At 47.2% G+C, this 23,765-nt stretch overlaps 2 protein-coding genes across 11 annotated transcripts in view; one reads left to right on the top strand and one right to left on the bottom strand.

The window, feature by feature from the left end:
• Window positions 1–3,309: 3,309 nt before the first annotated feature.
• Window positions 3,310–14,519, bottom strand: tut1 (terminal uridylyl transferase 1, U6 snRNA-specific). The gene is made up of 10 exons (XM_088622787.1): window positions 14,310–14,519; window positions 13,765–13,955; window positions 12,955–13,164; window positions 10,939–11,053; window positions 9,927–10,054; window positions 8,785–9,011; window positions 7,758–7,867; window positions 6,245–6,367; window positions 5,502–5,594; window positions 3,310–5,328 (listed from the first exon to the last, which is right to left on the bottom strand). Exons 1-10 carry the CDS (start codon window positions 14,386–14,388, stop codon window positions 4,085–4,087), a joined length of 2,520 nt encoding a protein of 839 aa, XP_088478913.1. The 5' UTR covers window positions 14,389–14,519; the 3' UTR covers window positions 3,310–4,084.
• Window positions 14,520–18,174: 3,655 nt separating this feature from the next.
• The window catches only part of hdac5 (histone deacetylase 5), a 92,310-nt gene continuing 86,719 nt past the window's right edge, over window positions 18,175–23,765 (top strand). For 5 of the 10 annotated variants that reach the window (XR_015930944.1, XR_015930943.1, XR_015930940.1 and 2 more), the window contains exon 1: window positions 18,175–18,391. Coding sequence is in view for 2 of the 10 variants with exons in the window: in XM_088622819.1 (XP_088478945.1) it covers window positions 18,209–18,391 (183 nt within the window). In the remaining 8 variants the exon portion in view is untranslated. The remainder of the gene's footprint in view (window positions 18,392–23,765) is intronic. The other 5 variants (XM_088622819.1, XM_088622822.1, XM_088622829.1 and 2 more) reach the window with 3 other exon arrangements.

Below are 23,765 nucleotides of genomic sequence, written 5' to 3'. Positions count from 1 at the left end.
ATACCAGTGCATGTGTGTTCCAACATTCTGCATCTCCCTTTATAGTCCCGATCTATTAGGTTGGCATGATGAACTCCTCTATATAAATACATGATACAATTTCTTCACCACGGTTGTTTTAGGGCAACACAAGCGCCCTTTAATGTGATTAAAACACCCACCTGGCTGTTTGGACCCACCTGCTGTACAGCTGCCAGCTAACTGTGTGTGGGGAAGGGCCCGATACCTCATAGTCACTGAGCCTTCCAGCTTCTGCTCGCTGTTCTTTGATTACCAGATAGATGCAAATGTAATGAGCTACCCTGTCTGGAGATGCTAGACTGTGACCTTGTGGAACCACTGGGACTGTACATCGCTGATCCATGTGGATGAGCACAGCAACAGGAAGGCAGGGAGAGAACCACCAGCCTTGCTCTGTGCCCTCGTGCCCTCAAGCAGCAAACAGCCCCAGGGAAAGGAGGGTAGTGGGCTTTCATGCTCCTGAGCCGCCCACTGTGTGCTCTTCGGCTCCTGCTCCCAGTAGGCAGAGCAAATTCAATCAGAACCCCCTGCTTCCCATTGTACAGCTCATGGCTGATGGAAGCCGTCTCTATTACAGGTTCATTTTTATCGCTCCAGTTCACTAATTGGGTTTTGCTCCTTAATGGCCCCACATCTGGTAGCTCTCCCCTAGTGACACCTATTTGCTCTCGACTGGAAACAAAGATAAAAAAAATCATCAACGGTACTCACAGACAGCCCGTGAGATGGTGGCACGATCCTTGGTTTATTTATTCTGATTTATGTTTCTTCCCCCCCCCCCGAGTGAAAGGCGTACAAACGCGCAGGAGCTAAATGAGTAACTGGCAAGCGATTATGAGTCTGGGTTTGGATCAATCGGGTTTTGCTTTCTGTCACATCGTGAAAGTATGCATGAAGTTTAAAGGCTTTTATGAGTTTTAAGTCTGTTACAAGGAACAGCTGGAAAAGATGGGGAAAAAAGTTACCTCCTTATGACTGTGATCAGTGGGGTTTTAACTAACTTGGCTTAATTAGGGTGAAATACCATGTTGCTGAACTGGCCAGGGGTGCCCCAGACTGGACATCCATATCCTAGGACCTAGAAAGAGAGTGTAAAGTGTAAATGATACTGATTTTTAAGTGTAAAGGATTACTGCTTCTCCAGTAAGTTTGTCTCCGAGTCAGAGGTCTGTGATCAGCCCAGAGAAGATTGTCTTCAAGGAACAGAGAGGAGGAACATCAGGACTAGCCAGGTTCTGGTATCTGAACCCACTGGAAACTGTGTTGCACAGAGACGTCCGAGGACGGCCACACTACCTCAAAAGCAGGACAGAACTCGAAAGCATGGATCTGCTGCAGCCCTGACCTCGCTGCCAGTACAGCGGGGTGCGGGGTGTCATTACCGCAGCAATTTATCCCGTCCTGAGCCTGCGATGAGGAATGATTTCTCGCTGACAGACCGCATAATTCAAACAAGATTAGACGGATGAAACGCACACAAACCCAGGCGCGAGCAGGAGCCCCCCGGCGATCCGGGGAAACTGCTGGAGCTGCGACACATTTCACACTCGGCTTGCCTCCTGTCACCTGCAGTGATTTCAGGCAATTATGAATTGTCACAGTGAAGTATCCATCTTGTAGGTGACGGGCGCCAGAATCGGCCCAGGCTCTGACAATGCACTCGAGAGTTTTCTGTTCCCTTTCAAGCTCTGCTCCCCTCTCTCTGCTGAGCCAGTTCCATTTCTTGTGTTGGCTATACAGCCCAAACGACACCAGGAGAAAGCAGGAAAGGAAGGAAAGCTGATGGGACAAGACACAACCAGTTCTGATGCACTGCCGATCAACACATCAACGTGAGCCCCTCACGCTTGCAAGCAACCTCAGTGCATCTATATGGCATTGTGATGAAAACGCTTTAATCAAACCCCTTACACCATAGAAAAAAAGGGCTAGAATCATTTTCTCTTTCCCCATTCCCTCTAAACTTACTGAGCCAGTTCAATTTCTTAATTAAACCCACAAGATTTAGTAATCGGACAACAAAATGAATAGGGGCTCATTTCTCCAGACTTGCGTAACCTTTGCGTTTTACCTCATTTATAATTCAGTTGATAACTGATGTGCAATTCATGTTTCAGCCTGGCCGTTGCCTACTGTGGGCTCCACTTTTATTGCCTTTTTTATATTCTCGCCACCAGCAGAGGTTCAAATAAAGCCGGCCGTCAAGTGTTTGTGTGTAGGATGCTCTTTGAGTGCATTTGACAAATGTTCCACTGCCACTATCTTGCAAATTAGCAGGGCGGGTAAGACAGCAGTCTATTTGAGTTCATGCTAATGCACTTAAGTACGCAAAACCTGAACGACCCATCTCCCTTTCCTCCAGCACCAGCACCTGTGAGGTAATCTACAGGAAAATAATGAGCCATTAAGTACCTTGTCATATAGCACAAATGGCAAACCTCAGTTTAAGTCAACAAATAATGGGGCCTGTGGGCATTGTGCAATTACATATGTGCACCAGCATAAGTGTGGTAGTGCCGTCCCTCTGAGGTGCTCAATGGCCATCAGTCCTCAAGCTCCACGTTACAGAGAAGAGTGCAGAAATGGGCAAAGCCCTGGTTTTTGAAGACTGGCCCCCTGAGACCAGACCTATGTGAAATCTGAAAAAGGCTGCTCTGTGCTGAGAGGTTATAAATGTCAGCGTCTCACTGGACCGGCTCATAGGATCTACAATAAAGATCACCTACTCCTATGATGCGGCTCCTTAAGTTACGATTTCACAGCTACGCGGAGTTGCAATACTTGCAGTCTTCTTAACGTTTTCCCTTACACTGGATTTCCTCTTTTCTGAGCAGAGCTGGAACAGAGACGACTTGCAGACCCAGTCGGTTTCCTGTAGGGAAAGTAATGTTGTCCTGTATATGCATGCTGGTATGGTCTGCAGGAAAGGGGAGCTTGCCAATCAAATCAGACTGCAGCTGCAGATGGTCATTTTTCCAATTCATTCGCGCCGAACGCCTTTTCTGCTATTTTCCTTCCTTACACACAGACATTTGAAATCTGAAGTGAGGCAATAAACAAGACACCGTGTAACGCTCTCCATTTGATCAAAAAGGAAAAGGCCGGGGTAATGAACCCCAGATTTCCAGGACTCTGAGATTCAGGATTCTGTTGAATAGGTTGTAATACCTCCAAACTGTAAACTCACACGACCCTTATTCTTATCAACTCTGAGATACCTGCAAATATAGATCACTCAGGCACAAATTAATCAACAATTTTCATGCAAGAAAGGAGACAATCACACCCTTTTTTTAAAAACCCGAGACACACTGGTGCCATTTATTGACAGTTTCATGTAAAAATAGATTTCAATCAAGTTACAAAAATGTTTTATGCAAGATGGCAGAGTTGAAGAAGAATCCTAAAGATCAGAAGGACAAAAACCCTAACAATCCTAGATCCTTGCTGAGGCTCTGCACAGAGAGCATAACAGTGCTAGAGGTAACATCTGGGATAAGGGCAGGTACAGGAGCTGGGGACAGAGAAAGTAGTAACCTCTTCCCAAACTACCTTGGCACATGCTGGAGATAGATTTGTAGAGATCAACAGAAGTGTTTAAGCGGTCTTTGGATCAACAGACAGCAAAACCCTAGACCAGCACAAATTATCCAAATATTCCTATTTACGAAAAATGAATTGGGATAAAAATGCATGCTTTGGGCCTAAGGCATACAAAAACACCACCTCTAAAAACACTAAAAACAAGGAATTACAAAAACCATGACTGCAAGGTGAAAAGGCTCAGCTAGACAAGTTCTAAACCTTACCCTCCAACGTATCAGCAAGAGCTGCTCAATTTTTCCCACTCCAGTTGTTTGGAAATATTGAGAACAAAGATGGACTCTAATCATATCTCTTTCACGGATGGAAAAGGAGAGTCAGAAGAAAATGCCATTTCTCCTACAAACAGTGAAATCTTTGGTACAGGGACATCTGGTTCCCCTGCAGCCAAAAATGCCCACCCCCATGCCTCTCCACCAGGGGGCGTACCTTAGCCACATCTCCACTCTCCTCTCTTCCTCTACTCAGCCCTTTCCAGGAGCTTCTCCGTCATCCTGGGCAGGAAGGACTCTAGGAAGTGGAACAAGTCCTGGAACAGGCCACTGGCGTCCTCCTCGGGGGTGAACCGGAGGACAGCCCTCGTATCTTCCGTGCCCCCCAGCAGCCCCACCTCCACCCCGAACTCCAGCAGCGCTGCCGCCGCCCCCCGCTCCCCGCCCCCCTCCTCCAGCGCGATGCGCTCCGTCACCTGGGTCTCCAGCTCCACGCCGCCCCCCTCTGGCTGCCCGTCCGCCGGCCCGCTCTTCAGCAGCTCCCGCCGCACTTTCCTGCGCCTGGCCCAGACCTTGTGCCACACCTGGCAGCGCCAGTTCAGCACCGCCAACGCGTCCGCAGGGTCCCAGCGCGGCCTCTTGGCAGTGCCCGGGGGCGGCGAGCCCTCCTGGGAAAGGAGCGGCCGTTTGGTGCCCTGCTGGCATTTGGCGTGGGGGCTGCTGTCACTACCGGGGGGAGAAACACAAGTCTCTCCACAGCCGTTGTTGTTGTTCATCTCCGTTCCATTCGCGGCCCCCTTCCTCGCCTCTCCCCCCTCCTCTTCCTCTTTGCAGACTGCGGGGGCGTCCTGCTTTACCACCTCGGGGTCACTAACCTGCATTTCGTTTCCGCCCCCCACCCCGGAGGGCCCCTCTTCCCCCCTGGCTCCCTCCGCGCCGGAGCGGAGCAGGCCGCACGCGAGCACGCCCTCAAACACGCGCCCGACAGCCTGGCACACTTTGCCGAACCACAGATGGCGGAAGCGGTCGCCGGCGTCCTGCAGCTGGTGGCGGACAGCCTCGGGCAGCGAGGCCGGTCGGAAGGGGATGCTGATGACGAGGTCCTTCCCGGCGCCCCCCCCGCTGCCCGCCGGGGCCCCTCCGGAAGCTCCGCGGGGCGTGAAGAGCCGGACCACCCCCCACACCTTGCCCTTGGCGGACTTGCGCTGGTACTGCAGGCTGCGGCAGTACTTGGCCGCCTCCTGGCACTCCTGGCGGAAGCTCCTCTCAGTGCGCTCGTTCAGGTTGCCCGCGACGTTGTGGGAAAGCTCAAAGGGGTCCAGCACGGTCATGGGCCCCAGTCTGGGGCCAGCCCTGGCAGCGGAGCCCTCTGCTTCCTCCTCCGCACTGAGGAAGCCCGTGATTGGGAGAGCCCGGCCTTCACGCAGGGAGATGACGGAACCAGCAAAGTCAAACTGGCTGTAGAAGTTGAAGAAGCAAGCCAACAGGGAACCTGCAATGGAGAGTTCATTTTGCTCAAATGAGATCATAAGCATTGGAAAGCTCATATCATCAGATTAAGCTATATAGCTGTCCATCAATGGTTATAATGCTTAAGGCCAATAAATCAGGTCTAGGATAGACCTGATATCTAGCTGAAGCCAAACTGCAAAATCTTCCACTTACAGAGATCCTCTGTGTTTTCGCTAGGAGGCAGCATGGAGGGGTCATTAGGAAAAGTGCAATCCCAGCCTTCGGTGATGCATTTGTCGGCCTCGCCTAGGAAAGTTAGAAACGATGAAGAGGGATCAGCAGATTAGCATTCACATCAGGCACTACACCAGCGACAATCAAGGGACTGAAAGGAAACGAGCAGTGTGCAGTGACCACAAGCGTTCAAACAGCACATCGAGTGGAGCCCACATGAGCACGGTAACACAATGGAAATACCTTTAAGACCTTAAACAGTTCACTCAAAGGAAAAATACAGGACATCCATCCACAATAATATTCTCTTACGCTTACACTCCTTTCACTTCTGAACTATCAGTGGGGAGGAGAGCAGAGTGATGAAGCCAGTTCAGAGATGGGGATTATTAGGAGGCCATGATCGGTAAGGGCCAATGGGAAATTTGGCCAGGATGCCAGGGTAACACCCCTACTCTTTTCAAGAAACGCCCTGGGATTTTTAATGACCAGAGAGTCAGGACCTCGGTTTTATGTCTCATCTGAAGGACGGCACCTCTTTACAGTCTAGTGTCCCCATCACTGTACTGGGGCATTAGGACCCCACACAGACCGCCAGTCATACCACTGGTGCCAGGGTCAGCCTGGTTCTTTACCAGGGCTGGTATTAATGGCACCAGTGTCTCACAGAGCCCCTGTCCGGAGCAGGTAAGGAGAATGGCCGGGGGTCAGCCTGGACGTACCGGCAGCTGCGCTCAGGAGACGGACAGCCGGGAGAACGGGGGGATCCCGGTTCTGAAGAAAGAACATCACCAGCAGGGTCAGGGCGTAGTTATTGAGCAGGGGCCCTCCACCGAAAGGGTTTCCTGCAGAAGGACACAACCAGAAATCCGGGGATGACACAGGAAATGGATCCGGTTACAATTCTCTGATCCAGGGGGATTGCCGTCCTGGGCCTGCCGGACCACACACTGGCTGCTCTGAGCGCCAGCCGAGCTCTCGCTTAGACAGGCTCTAAGCTCTCGCTTAGACCCCCTGCGTCGGTTTAATAATTGATTCGTTTGAACAATCGAACCGCTTTCGGCTCCGTTTAACTGTTGTGTTGCATGAGCAAGTTCAAATCTTAAAGCTATGCAAGATAGTGGCACGTATTCCAATCAAGCCACTTGCTCTTGACTGCAAGTCTTCAGTGAAGTAACAGAGCCGGGCTGGAGTGAGAAGCAGCAGGCGACGGACCTGGGAAAACCTCAGCCCTGACCCACTTCATTATTCACCTCACTGGACTTCCTCGCCTGCTTTGGGTTCTCTGGAAAGTCGCAAACTTCCTAGTCAAATCCTTCAGACTTCTGGAGTTCAGAAATGATTAAATAAGGACTAATGAGCAAAACAAAAAAAGTTTGAGGTCATCAATAAACTGCTAATCAAACTGGAACAACATTCACAAAAACTAAAATATCACGGCATCCCATGGATATTTGAAAAACGTTAATGTAGGGCAGCCCAGGCCCCGGAGGGCCGGTATCTCTGCAGGCTTCCTGGCCCTTCAAGTCAGCTTCTGAAGAGCTGGGAGAAGCTGTTCAGCTGGTTCCATTACGTCAATAAGCAGCTGATGATTTAAGATTTGCTCTATTCTCTGCATGATTCTGCCCAACGGAACCAAAGAGCCTGACTGGGCATTGGTAAGATAAGATGGTAATGAAGCTAATTTTATCAGGTAGTGTCTCCAAAAAAAAAAATAGAAGCAAAAAAGCGTGCTCAGCAACTCCTGGGCAGGTTTTATAAACCACACAGCGAAGGGAATTGAAATGCTCTGGCTCCCCCTGCTGGTCGATTCGACTACCAGACTGTAAGCTTACAGGAGATCACAGTTGTCCTGCTGCAGACAGGTACAGTACTTCTGGAAGAAAGCAAGGCACACTGACCAAATACTCCTATACATGTGGCTCCATCTAACTTTCAATGAAAACTGAAAAGTTAAAAAATTCCATTATTTTAAAGGAAACAGCATGATCCACAAAGCAACCTCGCGAGCAACTGCAAAGAACATTTATGATCTTGTTTACAAAAAAAGGGCCATGCATTATTTATGTTGTCAGCACTTAAATCACTTAGAATGATTCCACCTACTGCTCTTCTTCGCACTACCTCTGCAAAATCCCACCAGGCTTTTTTTAGGTTATTTATTTCCTTTTGCGGGAAACATCATGATGATGTCACTGTCATGCCTAAAAACAAAAGCACCAGCCAGCGCCTTACCTGCCAGCTGCTTCTGCTTTGCCCAGTACCTGATGGTGTACACCAGGGGCCTGAGCCTCTTGTCCAGTGAGCAGCACAGCTGGAGGAATCGGGTGTTTCTGACAGCCAGCCTGAGGGAGAGAACAGCGAAGAGGAGGAGATGTCACACAGCCCCATGTTTTGTCCAGTCTGCTATTTTTAGCTCTTACTGCAGAGCTACAAAACCTCATGATGTACTGGGTCTTCTTGAAGCAGCCAGAATGCCCAGAGCTATTAGGACCAATTAAACACATGCCCATTAAACAAGCCAGCACACAGGCAGAAGACCCAGAAACACAGCTGCTACTGCTGAGCATGTCTGGAAGGCTTTAGGCATGCACATTAAGAGAAGAAATGCATAGGAAACAAGTGGAAAGTGATTCATTTGAATCAACCAAGATACTGTTAAGAGCATCACTCTAACAATGGTATGTTCATGCAGTTTGAGGACCAGATGCATTCCATGACTTGTATGGAAAGTTGCTCACAATAACACAACAAGAGATGACAGATAAGTCACTTGGTCAAGGACTGCACGTTTCTGAAAGATCCTTTTACGTGTAAGGATTAAGAGGTGCAGGCTTTGAATAAAATGCTGTTCCTGGTAGACATGATGGTGATGTAGGTTTCTTGGCCCTTCTGGAGAAATTCTGGATGGTGTCAAGAATGAAACTGAGATAAGTGCTTCAGAAGAAAAAATAAAGAGTACTGCTGCCAGGTCTTCTGGCACTGGTACAGCCTGATCTCCTAATGACTTAATTTAATCAATAACAGACTTAATTGGTCAATTAGGTCACCAACGAACAGGCTTTCCTCCAGATCTTTTAGCTATGAGGGATTTAAGTCACCTATTAAACTTCAGGACAGTGGCACTTCCGAGCAAAGACAGCACATCCCGATGATCACTCAAAGACAATGTATTAATATTGCAACGTTTGACATATCGCTGTCTCCCACGATGCCGTTATCCTGGGCCCAGGTCAGGGTGAGTCCAAGCCCTCCAGCTGACCTGTTGTTGATGGAGATGTCTCCCTGCAGCCCCAGGTCTCGATGGGTGAACTTGACGACGGGGCACCGCGCCGAGCTCACCGCCTGCACCTTGTGCACCCCAGGGACACACTTCCGCAGCACGGTAGCCACCAGATCCAGGACCTCCGCAGGAGAGGCTGTGGCCAGATCCATGTCCGACAGGATGGAGTCCTCGGAGCGTGCGTCTTCCCACTGTCCCTCTCCAGCCTGGCGAAGAGGACAAAGGTATAATAATAATGAATAATTGCTTACACTCCACTCAAAGCACTGTACAGATGCCCTCCACCACCACCAGTGTGCAGCCCCACCTGGATGATGCGCCAAAACTCTCCCCGCACACCAGATCTCAGAGGGGAGGAGAGCAGAGTGATGAAGCCAGTTCAGAGACGGGGATTATTGGGATTATTACCATGACTGGTAAAGGACAGGGGGACTGTAAAGGACTGTAAATTTGGCCAGGAAACTGGGGTAACACCCCTACTCTTTTCGAGAAACACCCTGGGATTTTTTAATGACCACAGAGTCAGGACCTCCATTCTATGTCTCATCCAAAGGACGGCACCTTTTTACAGTGTAGTGTCCCCATCACTATTCTGGGGCTTTAGGACCCACACAGACCTCAAGGTGAGCGCCCCCTGCTGGCCCCACTAACACCTCTTCCAGCAGCAACCTTAGTTTTTCCCAGGAGTCTCCCATTCAGATACTGACCAGGCTCACACCTGCTTAGCTTCAGTGGTCTGTCAGTTGTGAGTTGCTGGGTGATATGGCTGCTGGCTAAGCCATATATAAGCAGGGACAGTTCTTCATAATGGTGCTCGAGTATGAATTTCTTTGCAAATGCCAGAGGTAGAGGGTTCAGTGTGGTTCCCTCATAATTCTTGGGTCCTATCAGTGACTCTACTGCAGTGAGCTCTCCCTACATAGTTCATCACAAACTGCTCTGGAATAAAAAGCAGTTGCTAAATGACTATTACTGAAATATCTAGTAATTCTTACTGTAAAAGGAATGCTTTTGTGCAAAGCAGCTGTACAACATAAGGAAGCACTGCGCTGCTTTGAAGCACAACTTCTTTCGACCGTCTCACGACTGATCTCTGCATGCAGAATGGATACCGTTGATACCTGCTCTGTGGAGTTCTTGGCTCTGGCTTGGAAGGTCTTGGTGTTCTCCAGATCCAGAAAGAGGTCCAAATCACAGGAATGAATATCAAAAGTGTTCACAGAAGAGCCGAAGGCCAGGATCTTACACTCTGATAGAGAAATGCATGCACAGAGTGGATTATTGTCTATAATATCACGTTGACAGAGTTTTATAGTCAGAATTCCAGAAATCACCTTTTAAAGAGCAACAGAGTTTCAGATATAAATAGGTGTGGTCTGGACACAAGATCATCCTTCAATCATCAATTTCTAAAGACCTGAAACACTTGAGTTTGGATCAATGGTTCAGTTAATCACCAGCTGACATTATTCTAATAGATCTTCGGGGTGTTGGCATGTTCATTTTACAAGATCTAGAAAAACTGATTTGAACAAGCCACCTAGGTAAGCAGTCAAAACAAAATTGTTACTAGAGTCTGAAAACTGACAAACTAAGGTTGAACTTTTAAGCCTGCTGGATTGAGGCTCTCCAGGACCAAGACTGTCCAATCTTCTCTTCAAACCAATTCCTACTTTGTATTTTTCAGATGTGAAAAGGATATTTGAAATTGACTCGAAATGGGTAACTGAAATTTACTATAAATCTGGACCTTTTCTGAATACAGTAGGCCAAAGTGCATTTCCAAACACAAACTAAAAACTGTAATACAGACATGTCTGCTAGGAATGAGAATAGCTGTAATGAAAAGGTTTTAGTCCTACTATGCTTGAATGAACTGGTGCATTCAAAGAATGCAGGTTTTCAAGAATTGCTGCACGTACTTTCTTGTATCATAGTGCACAGTTAAAGCTGGCATTAAAAAAACAGATCAGATCATTATTAATGATTACATGTCACAGGAAGAGATGAAACAGTTTAATTCCCAATAAAGCATCCGGTGTTATGGTAAAACACAATATAAGCTGTGGCACACCACGGCAACACCGAGTAACCACAAGGAAAACCCAGCCATGGACAGAGAGCAGGCAGTACCTGGAAAGAACTCATTGAAGACCTCCTGCAACAGCGCAATCAAAAGCTCTCTCGTGCTGCGCTCGCTGTCCGACAGCTCAAACAAGTCCACCAGCATCTGCATCTGCTCTGCCACCTGCCAGGACAAGCAGACAAGCAGAGAAATGATCTCCTGCCGCAGTCTGCACCGAGCCAGAGGGAGCTGGTAAGCCAGTTCAAATAAGCTCCACTCTTAAAATGACTTTCCCCTTACATGGTATCTCTTTTGCGGTTGGACAGATTGGGCAGGGACAGGACTGGCAAATGGGACTTGGCGCTGGAGAACGTCTCCGTTTCCTTACACAAGGTGGTGACGCAATGATGAAAGAGCAAACCAAACGTGACGGAGAAGCCTCTTTGCAAACACTAGGCCAGAGGCTGAACGTTCTGCTTCGCCAATCCATCAGAGAGACAGATCTCCTGGTATAAAGTATGCAGCAGGGCCCCAGGCTTGAACGCTTCATCTCCTCTGTACTGCAGCACACCAACTCTGCACAGCACAGCACCCAGGGTCTGAGGCCTGGGAGACTAACATACTCAGAGGAGCAAAGGGAAGTCGCATCACTGCGACACCTCGCTCTACCCAAAGATCCTCGCTGCCTGGTGACTGAAAAACAGGAGCTGCGTCATACCTTACCACAAGCTCACAGCCCACGTGCTCCCATCTCAGTCGTCTCTGCCGACCGATGCCCGGAGACGCAGGCGGCTTTCATCAAAATAATCTGCACAGCATGCGGTACACACTACCCCTCCTCGCTGGCAAATCCACGGCCCGGGTTACTAATTCTCTCTTTACATCACTCTTCCGCACTTCTGACACGAGACGCCTCTTAAAAAACAACTTGTCCTTTCCTCTGGCAACTCCCCAAACAGTCCAGAGTTATTTACTCACACCCTTTGTAGACTCTGATCACCCCACCGGCGGTGCCCACTCACCTGGTGTTATGAGAGATGGAGGAATAACTGACTCACAACTAGGGATCAAACTAGTTTCAGAATTCTAGGAATAGGTTTTAAAAAAGCAAATCAGAATTACAACAGCTGGGAGGTCTAGCTCTCAGCCAGTGCTACAGCGCACAGCTCTGTGCTGGTAGAATCACCATCTTATTGGCTGCAAAGACTTAAGAGTGACAATGTACAGACACCTACACACCTTTACACTTCCAGGCTGAAAAGGGAGCAGTATAGCCTGTGTCTGAATTGACTTTATCCACCAGTACATTTTAACTGCCTCTTGCTACAATGAATGAGTACTGAATAAAAATTAAATTACTACACATAATATCACATGTATAGGTATGATTAGGATTCAGAATTTCCCAAGTTAAGAGTCCAACAACATACCTCTTGTATTGATACTCAGTTCTCACTAAGTCTACACTAGACCCTAATTTGAGAAATTCCTCTGAGTTTATGGTGCTAATTATGACTGCCTGTAATTATTTAAACACTTGTGTACTTGTGGTTATTATTCATTAAAGACATATCCCTTCTGTGGAAAAGAACAGTCACTTGGTCAAAAGCCAGTGAGTAGAATATCTGGAATATATACAGAACATAGTCAAACCTAAATTGGAAAACTGAAGCACTAATAATTGAGTTAAACAAGCTTTGGAATAACAGTCTATCAGCATCACTTGTGAAATTGAAGAGAAAGTGCCTGGTGAAATCCAACGCAAAAAAACAGTTAATCTAAATGCAAGAGGTTTAGCATTTTTTTCCAACCAGAAAACTGCATTGGTAAAAGGTACATCATGTGATAAAAAAAGAACACCAAACATGTGTAACCCAACATATAATTGAGCAGCAAAAAAGACTTGTTTCAGACACTGGTACCTATAGATAGCACTATACTGTAGATCCTTTTAGATCAATCATGTTAAGGTGGCCTGATGCAGAATCCAGCTGAGACATGAAGAGCTCAGACAGTGCGAATAAACAAAAGCTCCAGCAGGACTGGAACCCGGCTGGTATGCAAGGAGAGAGAGAGAGACTCACAGAATTGGCCTGACAGAGGGCATGGGACAGAAGCTCGGGGTTCATCGAGGGGCTCTTGGTGACGTCCTGCTTCCGTTTGGGGACAAACTTGAACTCTTTGCTCTCCCTTTGCTTGATGCGCAGCCTTTGGCCCTCCATGCTGTGCTGGGGCTGAGACAGAGCTGCCTGCTGGCCCTGCTTGTCGCTGAACTCCACGATGGCATAGACACCCTGGGAGACACAGGTGGAGAGAAACAACAACCCACGTCCATACCTGGTCAGTCCCACACTCGACTCTCGGTTGTCCTAGAAACAGATTCTTCCCTCGGCCTTGCATTCCATGCCCTTTGCTTGGACATGAACTAACCCGTTACTAGACTTATGCTTTTTGCACATCTCTTGTTTTGTTCAGATGATACTCCTGCTTTCAGCAGATACCTGTAAAGGATATTTCTTTTGCCTGCATGACATCATTGTAATAACTTCTATTTAAACTGACATGTTAAGTGATGACTAGTTAGTTAATAATAATTCCTCACACTTATATAGCGCTTTTTGTGGACACCCCACTCAAAGCACTCCCCTCCACCACCACCAATGTGCAGCCCCCACCTGGATGATGTGACGGCAGCCATAGAGCACCAGTACACTCCCCAGTACAGCCCTCAGTGGGGAGGAGAACAGAGTGATGAGGCCAGTTCAGAGATGGGGATTATTAGGAGGCCTTGACTGGCTAGGATGCCAGGGTAACACCCCTACTCTTTTCCAGAAACACCCTGGGATTTTGTCATGACCGCAGAGAGTCAGGATATTATATTTACAAAAACGCACCTTGTCCTTATCCATGATGACTTCGGACACGGGTCCGAAGCGTTGGAGATATTCCATGATCTGCTGCTGCGACGTCCCCTTTTGGAACCCGCTGACGAACACGCTGTTCTCCACCTGGGTCCGGCGAGTGTCCCGGACGGCGCACAGGTTCCGATGTTTACGGCCCTTCAGGTGGTCCTGAAGGCTTGTCCCTGCATAACCACACACGTTACACTCTAGATAAGCAGAAACGTGTGCAGATACAAACGAAACAGGAGCCTTGCGCCGAAACAAACACGGGCATGCATTTCAAACACACGGACGTGCATTAAAAAGGCTAAAGAAAGAGGAAAGCACGTACTGCCCAGTGTTACTGAAAACGCAGGACCAATACAGCCGCTTACTTTTATCATACACGGGCTGTGAGATTCCTTCGCAGCCATAAAACATTTTTTGAATCTATTCGCCTTAACAAAAATGAAATAAACTCTGTTTCTCAAACAATCATGCCACTGCTGTAAACTGCTCTGTAAGTAATGGTGCTGCGCAAACTTGACAAAACTTACTGTTTGGTACACTGACATCACACAAGTTGCAATGGAACCCTCCTTTCGGAACAGGCTGGATATCTGTATCTAACTCCATCTCGATCAAAAGCAAAATATAACAGAAATACGCTTAATCTCTTAACTAAATAAGGATTAAATTAAATCTCCCTCCCTTCCACGCACTCTCCCCTGCCTCATCCCTCCCATCATTTCGCCCCGGTATGGCAACAAAGATAGGAACTTTTAGTTCCGGAGGAACAAGAAGTCCACACGCGGAATTTGCAGAGTCCCACCGTACGAGGGAGACAAAGCTTTATAAAACCCAGCAATTCTCAGGAAATCTCTTTTCCGTCTCACATGCACGGTGTATAACGAACAAAAAGCACTAACATATAAATACCACACAAAACAGTTTTATATACATATCACTGCGTCCTATCTGATCAGTTGAAGCTTTTTAAAAGAAAAAAAAACTCTACATTTTAAACAGCAATTTCAGGAGATCGCTAATGATAAAGAAATGTTTGCTCTTGTGTTTTTCTCCTTGTCTTGTACCATTAACATTTTATAAACATTATTGTTGTACAGAGGGGTGGCGGACTTTTTTTGTGTGATATCCAGGCACCAGCATCTCCGTGTAACGCAAACCACACTCTTTGTTTTCAAAGATACACCGGGAGGCGTCGTGGATCTGATACAAAATGGAAAAGAAAGCTCTTCGATTCCAAAGACAATTTCCTGTCATATAAGTAGTTGTGACTTTTTCTTCTTTGTGTGGGATCTATTTTTTCTCATTAAATGCTGCGAAGGGGGGAGATGGGGGGTTGACATTTAGATTTGGCTGTAGAAATCTGACTCACTTGTATGTGAGTCATCCCTCACTTACGAATATAGCGCCTCCTCCCTCTGTTTGAGTCGGAAGTGTCCGCCGATGCAGACAATTTAGCCTCGACCCCGAGCAGTAGGCTTCGTGCCAAAGCCAGACATTAGATAATCATGAAATATACCATTTTCATTTTTGACATATAACATTTTCATATCATTGCTTTCTGATAATCCTTTACTTCTAAAATCGATCAAACAAAAACATTTTGGGGGGGCTAAGTTAGACAAGGTGCAGAGTATTACGAACAGGCAGCAAAAAAACATTAAATACTGTACCGAGTAGGGACATTAAGTTTGAAAAAGCTGCTTTGTGGAAAAAAAGGAATGTGTAAATGTTGACACGCCATTTTCATCTTCCAGACAAAGTTGGAAAGCAATACAAATCAAGGAGAATCTCATTATATATGTTAAATTAAAATTAAGAGATATCATTGCTAAAATTGTCACTAAGTTACAAAAGAGAGAGCTATTTTACAGTGTTCTCAAGATGTGGGAAACTGAAAAAAGCTTCTCGTCCTTTTACCGAGGTTAGAGGATCGATGAGCTACGAACTACCAGACGTGTTAGATTTATGAATGGGCTCCTCTGGTTTCAGACCGTTCCTAACGCTGTAAAGTGGGTTTGGTGATTTGACTACTCTCAAGGACACTCGGGGTTAATAACTTCGTGATTTTTGTTAAAGTGGAGCACAGGCTGAGTTCACACCAGACACAATTAAGTTATAGGATTAAGATCAACAAAAACAAAAGAGTTTATTAGCAAAATATATAGTTCATTTTCCATCTCTCTTTGGACATAATTAAGACGGCAACACTTGCAGAAGTCTAGGTCATTTATCGTCTTGGGCTGCTACTCTTCTTTGTTTCAATACATAGAGCAGACGTCCGCAACGAGTCGAAGGAACGACAGATATCTTCATCTGCTTCCAAAGCACGAGAGCGCTACCGCCGGCATGAAAAGCGCCGCGTCGCCATGGTGACGGGTCCTCATCCCTGACTCGCCGGCTGCTGTCCGGGAGCGCTGTGGGTGAGGGGACTGAGGCGGGGTCATTCATCTCGGCCAGCCTGCCACAGAGACTGGCATAGGAAAACCACGCTAATGGGTGAAAACCATTAGTATGTGCGAGAGAAACAATTTACGGGCATCGTGCAGGACGCTTTTTCGTCGAATGGAGCAGAGAGTGTCGAGACGCTTTTGCGTGCACAACAGGGTGAAATGCATTTTAATAATGGAAAAACTTTCCCCCCGCACTGACCTAACGCCCTGTTTTCTGCCACTATATCGAGTTAGAGGGTTGAATTGTAGCTACGCTCACGGAAGATGTTGAAGTGATCAGCGTGAAGGCGCTTTTGAGATAGTTTTCACCGCGAAACTTTGGGTTGCAGAATTGTGTAAGAAGACTGAATCTACTCCGGTGATCAGACTTATTATTTAAATAAACGGTTTTAGAAAGATAAATAATTTGATTTGTCTTAGCACATAATTCGTATCCCATATCCACGTCCTTTGATACTGCCAGAGGAAAAAAAAATATTCATGTAATTGTCTTTTTTTTCAGTTATTTATCTACCTTAATGTTCTTTTCGATTTTCTCCTAAAAGGAGGCTTTGACGTCACAAAGCTGCCGTGACTCATTCTTTTGAAGAGCAGGGATGACGTCACCGCATCCCCGCAGGAGTATTGAGCTGTGTTGAATGAGGAAGCTGATGGAGAGCTTGTCAAGGCCCTTTTAACAGCCGCATGATGGGAACACGTGTTGCGTGTCTCTGTCCGCGCAGGCAAGGGCTCGCGGTGTTGCACAACGGTACTTAGAATGCCAGTCATGCTCCCGGCCCCGGGTAACCATGGCAACAAGCATCAAGCTGGAGAACGCATAGTGATGGCACCAATGCTTTCTCTCGGCCTCTGTCCTTTATCATTATGTCTCCATTCCCGAACTTATGTTCACAACTCCCTCCTTTCCCTCTCCCCCCCCCCCCCCCCCCCAAACTTGTGTCGGCGGCGCGTCGTTTTCCGGCTCGGGATTCGTCGCCCGCTCCTCGGTACTTTTCATAATAAGAGAGCTCCGTGTCTCGAGGGGTCTCCGGGCCGCGGCTCGAGACTCTCAGTGAGACGTGAGACACAACGGGGGGACCGTCTGCACGGACAGGAGCTCGGCAGACTTTATAACTACAGGCGAGCATCTCAGCCACTTCGCTCCGATTGACATGACTAACAAATGCTGTCGTGGGCTTATGTCCAACCATGCAGCCGACAGAAACGCTCCAAAGTTTAGCAAGGTGGGAACCCTTTGACCTGGACCGGCCTGTGACTCGTGGCCGGGAGCATTGGAGTAGATTTAATTGCATGACTCTGAAAGTAGTCCATCCCTGACCTCGAATCACAGCATATCCCCACACAGATCCTCGGGTACTGGCGTGAACTCGCACAACTTCTAAGCACAAGGTCTAAAGCTCGGAAATCAACTCAAACTACTGCAACCGGGCTCATCATGTTTCTACTGTTCTAACAAGTGCGGATGAGGCTAATGTCAGCGGGAAACGCTGAAAAAGAGATAGTGGATCGTGCCCGTTGTAAATCAGAAACACTGCGAGAACATATATTTAGCGCGCCTTGTGACGCATAAAATATGCTCACTCATTTCCACCCAAAACCCATTTCCATTTCCACAAAAAAAAGAGAACGTGCATCTGGTAAACGACAGACAACTGCCTTCAAGGCAGCGCTACAATCGTGGAAATATATATTTTACTAGACGAGCATGAATCGGTGGTAACGTTCTCTCCGAACTTCAAAAGCCGCAGAGGTCTGCATCCGCGCCTGTGCCGAAACGCCGTGTCAACAGCGCAACATTTCGCTGTGTCAGACGTTGACTGGGGAGACAGACCACACGTCAGGAGCGCCAGTCGACGCGAGGTCTGCCACCATACTCAGGTGTGGGTTATCTTCCCACTGTAGGTTATTCAGTGGTTGCAGAGTCTATTTTTAGCACGCGGCCGGGGGGGTCACGTGACGGGGGAGTGACGTCACGAATGTTGTTGTTGGTGGAGGAGCTGCCAATATGGAGGAAAGAGAGCTGTGACGGGAAAAAAAATACACATACATTTCTTTTTTTTTTTACCCCCCCAAAAAATACACACCAGCTAGCGCATCCGCCGTCGAAGATCCGGACATCTCCTACAGAAAGGCAAACGGGATATCTCCTTGATCATCAGGTAAAGATAGTTTGTTTACTGACACTCATTTTTTTCGGACCGTTCTTTTCAATTGCGAGTACTCGTAACTAAGCGGGTCGGTGCTACAAAAAAATGCATTTATTCAAGAAATGTATCATTTAAGCTTTCACGGCCGCAGCGAGACCACGGTTTGTGAGTATTAACAAGCATTCGGGGGGGGGGGGGGACGCGTTTTCCCAGGTGCTGCCGACAGCGATATACACGGATAAAGATAACGATTTGTTACAAAAACAGCGGTCATTTCCTTCTCCAGAATTAGTGCAATTTTTTAAAAGAATTGTGGTAGTGCGCTAAATACGACGCGGTGGGCAGTGCGGTGGTCATTTCTTCGAATGCCGAGTGACTCGTATTTGTATCGGCGGCGATGGCAAAAAGTTGAAGAAATATTCGACCGAGACCCTCGAAAGTCTAAGCAAGGAAATGAATTGACTGTAAATATGTTTTTTTTTTTAAGAACTAGTGAGAAAGGTGGACCAAATAAGTCCACCAGATAAGTGAGCAAGTTGCTGTGAGACCGGGCTGTGGTTAAAGATGTTGAGATGATGTTTGTCATGGGTACATAAATCCGAGTTCTCTGTGCAGTGTCTTCATCGAAGTGTTAACACTTTTTCCAGTTGCTGGGTGTTAGAGAAACGACCAGAAACCGGTGGATGCAAATAATATTTCTGCCTTCCTTGTCTCGTTCCTGCAGAACGAGCATGTTATCCGCATGATATGTGGATTTTTTTTTATTTTCAAGTGTCAGTATCTGTTTGTCTCAGTTGTTGCGGTAATTTTTAGATCTCTGGATTGCCAGACGTGACCAGGTGGGTCGTGCATGCGTTAGGAGCTCAGAGTCAGCTCGCAGAAGATGAATTGAGGGGGTTAGCCATATTCATCCATTCTGGGAAAACAGAACATGTAAACTCCACACGCAAGGATCCGAAGTCCAGACTCAAACCCAAGATCTAAAGACCACCTACACCTGCAAGATGCCCACTCCCGGCAGTTTTTAAGCATCATCTATTAAAATCATTTACGACACTCCTGTATGCAAAAACACAGCACAATATATGTTTATGTAGAGGTCACTGAAACAAATCCGCTTCAAGGAAATGTATCTATCTCTTTTGAAATTTGAATATCCGAGGTTTTTTTTTAAGCACCGATTTTCTGACCAAGGTCTCACAAAGACTTCTGCACTTGAGAACCAGGGGAGTAAAAAGCCAGTGTCATTTAGAAGAATCTGTTCTGGGCAGTATGAAAGCAGGATGGTGGTGGACACGCTGTGCTGCTGTTTTCTTTAAACTGACAGGGGGATATTTTGGAAGATACGGCATCGCAGAAGCTCGTTACCTCTAGTGTGCCTGGTTTGTGTTTCTGGATACTCAGCAAATCCTGCATAAACACAGGTCTCAGGCAAGCTCGGTATCATTGTAACTGTGAATTTCAGGGGCACCAAAAAAATAGCCACTTGTGTATTTACAGCCGTGTATTTTTGTATTTATTCACATATTAACTCAGTCACTGATTCAAAATGAAGGAGTCCTAAATGAAACAGACAATCAGCTACATCCAGTGTTTAAAATAGCCCTTGAGATTTGTGGGAGAGTGCAGATTTGCTTAGGAGCACCTAGAACAATCTCTTACTGTATATTCTGCTTCCGACAGAACAATAAATTGTCATCTCCACTGAAAATGCCTTATATTGACCTCCAGAATTTTTGAAACTGACATGCTGTGTGTTTGGAATTGAGAAGTGTACCTGCTGTAGTGTTAGCTATGACCGTAAATAATATTATACCTCTGTACAGAATGAGCCTAGTTGTGTCTGTGTTCCTGCTTTCCATGTCCATGTTGACACAGGATGGTTCTGTTAGTTTCATAGTAACATTTCATTCTGCTCAAAAGATGCTGCTCAAAAAAAGGAAGAAGAATTTCTATTTGAGCGCAAAGGACTCTGTAAGAGGTCAGTCTAGGATTCTGCTCTGAGATCAGTTTTTTTGCCTCCTGTCCTTTGGAAGCTGCTGTGCCTCTTCCTGCTTTATTCAGAAAATAAAGAAAAGAGATTTCAAATCCTGGTAATCCAATTGGTGTTTTATTGGATTTACAGTTGTGTTACACTACAGATGGAAAGAAGTCAGGCATTCGCAAGGCAGAGGTTAAATTACTTTATAGCATGTTTTTGATTATTTTTTTCGGATGCCCGTCATCTGCAGGGAGCGAAACACACTGTGCTACGTGATTATTTGTCTGCATAGATCTTTTTAGTCTGCCTCTCCTGCGATTACTTGGAAACTTGATTTTAAGCGCGTGTCCTGTGTTGTGTTGACTACTATTGTACTGATATTTTTCAGCAGTATAATCTCCCAGGATCCCTCTGTAAACAGGACCTGCGTCTCAGTGGGTTAACCTTCCTAGTTCAAAACATAGATCAGCACAGGTCTCTCTCACTGGCGCTGGTGTGAGACTGGTGCGTACAGAGATGAAAAAACACTCGCATAGCTGGGGAGAGACGTTCCTGGTTTAACAAGTTGCACGCTCTTGTATATAACCCTGTAACTGTTCGTGTTTCATGATGATCATATTTTGAGCATATTATTCTAGGTAGAAATGGATTTCACATTGTTTATCTACATTGTCAATGCACTTGTGCACAAGCCAGCCACTTCTAGAAACCTGAAATTTCTGTGTATGTGGATCACGGTGCTATGCAGTGGGAGCCTTAATTTCATCTCTGCAGGTACTGTAGGCTCTATCTCGGGTTTTTGTGTACACAAGAGAGCAATAAAAATGTTGTATTCTTGTCAGTGTTTATGTCCACTCTGCAATCAGATCTCTCTGCTCCACGGTACAGAATACACCGCAGACAGATGCACTGATCAGATGCTCTGACGTCTGTATATGTGTGACTTAAAAGTCAAAGGCTGCAGAAGTTAATATGCTGATCGGCCTTGAGATCACGCATTTATGTTTTCTCCTGCTTAGAAAACAAATTGGGCAGTTGTCTAGTAACCACACTATCGCTGGAGAAGACAGCTGCTGGAACAGCTCAGGGTGAAACAGCAGTTGATTCAGTGGCTTGCATTTGCAAAGGCATCTGAAAATGTTTAAACTGAATAATGAAATTAGCCATTTTCTTTGTAAATGGCAGGATGGCCTTGTAGTTCTAAGATAGCACAGGCATGTCAAATCCATTGATATATTTGTGTGTGGATTCTCAATGGGAAGGCACAGTGGTACAGTGTTCAGTTCCAGACCTGGGGTGCTATCCGTGTGGAGTTTGTATGTTTTCCCCATGTTTGTGTGGGTTTCCTCCCACAGTCCAAAGACATGCGGGTAGGTTAACTGACTTCTGGGAAAATCGACCCTGATGTGTGTGTCTGTGTGCCCTGTGATGGACTGCCATCCAGTCTAGGGTGTACCCTGCCTTGTGCACGTTGCTTGCCTGGATGATCGGATTCACAGTGTAAATGTCTTTTGGCTGTCGGTGGTGATGTCTCTCTGTGGATTTTCGTGAAGCACTGCTTATTGCAAAAGGCCAATTGTATTTTAAGTTAGAAAGGAATATCTACTAATACAGACCCATCCCTTTAAACGGAGTGGCATGATCGCATATCAGGACCTGTTGTTTTTATTTAGTAATTAGAATCAATTCACTTCATTTTTAAAGCATGGCTGGCAGTCTAACATTGTGGTCGGAGTAGAATGGTGTCTTTTTTTTTGTTTTGGAAGCAAGGCTGCTGTTTCGAGCTGTTCGATGCCCCGCAGATTAAGGAGTAGCTAAACAGCGCAGACTCCCAGCCATCTCACTTGATTTCGTTTTGGCAGAGACGCAGCACAGCCCGCTGTGGCTCCCAGTCGTGTTTGGAGGCTTTGCGAGGGGAAACTCTCTCGATGAGGCCCAGTGGGGTGGCTGGGAAGAACGGACCAAGTGATGAGTGCAGAACCTTCAACCATCTTGGGACAGCCTGTCTGGAGCGGCACGCAGAACACAGCAGGCTGTGTGTGTGCTTGCATGCCTGTTGTTCTTTAGAAGAAATGCGAAGAGAGCTCAGACATCTTTCTCTCCCAGCTGGTGTGAAGCCCCGCGGCGAGGTTGAAGGGAAAGCCTCTGGGGGGCTAGTGGCTTGCAGGGTGCTTGCGTCCTGCCCAGCTAGAAAGCAGCGTGCAGCCAGTTGTCTGTCTGCAGAGGCCCGGGCAGTGGGGCGGCACGGTGCTGCCATTTGGCGGCCTGGCCGCGCCAGTCTCCCAGATTTGGAGTTCGGCCGGGAAAGGAGAAAGGAGTCTTCAGGGCAGCGGAAAGGCAGGCGCTGTTCTTCCGATTGCAGGGGAATCAAGTCAACAGAAACTCTGGGCGAAAAAAAACCCAACAAGCCCCAGCAGCAGTCTTGCCCTGTTCCTGTCCGCCAAGGCCAGGATAATGTCAGCCCGTCGAGGCGTTCCTTACTGAGAGAGAGCACAGCTGGTGGCAGCTCTCCATGAGGCCAGGACAGTCACCTGCAGCAAGGGACATGCCTGGGCTTCGTGGCTGGAGTGAGGAGTCAATGACTGGATTTATTTTGGGCCTAATAAGTAGCGTCAACTGGCCAGCAGCCACATTGCCCTGCAGCTCACAGCATGCAGCCCCGCTGAAGCTCAGCAGGGTTGAGCCCGGTCAGTACCTGGATGGGAGGCTCCTGGGAAGCTATGGTTGCTGCTGGAAGAGCTGTTAGTGGGACCAGCAGGAGGTGCCCACCCTGCGGTCTGTGTGGGTTCTAATGCTCCAGTATAGTGGTGGGGACACTATACTGTAGTGGGTGCCGTCTTTCGGATGAGATGTTAAACCGAGGTCCTGACTCTCTGTGGGCATTAAAGATCCCCGGACATTTCTCGAGAAGAGTAGGGAGTTATCCCGGTGTCCGGGCTGAATTTCCCCCCTTGGCCTTTACCGTGGCCTCCAAATTGTCCCCCTGTAGGATGGGCTTGCACTGGCCCTGCGATGGACTGGCGTCCTGCCCGGGCTGTACCCTGCCTTGCGCTCGTTGCTTACTAGGTAGGCTCTGGCTTCCCTTGACGCCGTACGGTAAAAAGCAGTTTGGCAAATGACATAACGTGACAGGTAGTGTATTCTGTCTGTAGACCTTCAGCTCTTTCAGCTCTTTCCCGTCTCTCGTGGGAAATCTCATTCTACTTCTCTTTCAGTGCCGTAGCTCTTCCTACAGCTTCCTTTGGTATCGGCTTCTGAAAACACTGGCGGTTTTGGAGGGCACGACAGAAAAATGCCATGTGAGCGCCGCGCAGGAAGCTCAGAAGAAAAAAAACGTTTCAGGCTCAAGTAAACTGCCAGTGATTGTTTTAAAGGGCCTGATACCCAATCACATATGCAATCGCT

This window comes from Lepisosteus platostomus, chromosome 28 (assembly GCF_059453375.1).
Source record: "Lepisosteus platostomus isolate fLepPlt1 chromosome 28, fLepPlt1.hap1, whole genome shotgun sequence".
Classification (NCBI taxonomy): domain Eukaryota; kingdom Metazoa; phylum Chordata; class Actinopteri; order Semionotiformes; family Lepisosteidae; genus Lepisosteus; species Lepisosteus platostomus.
The sequence above is the reverse complement of the archived record's forward strand: the minus strand, read 5'-3'. Positions and strand labels throughout refer to the sequence as shown.

Coding starts and splice junctions, on each gene's coding strand:
- tut1 (XM_088622787.1), bottom strand. CDS start 14,388: ATGGAGTTAGATACAGATATCCAGCCTGTTCCGAAAGGAGGGTTCCAT. Junction 13,956..14,309: donor TGATGTCAGTGTACCAAACA/GTAAGTTTTGTC, acceptor GTGGTTATGCAG/GGACAAGCCTTCAGGACCAC. Junction 13,165..13,764: donor TCATCATGGATAAGGACAAG/GTGCGTTTTTGT, acceptor TGTGTCTCCCAG/GGTGTCTATGCCATCGTGGA.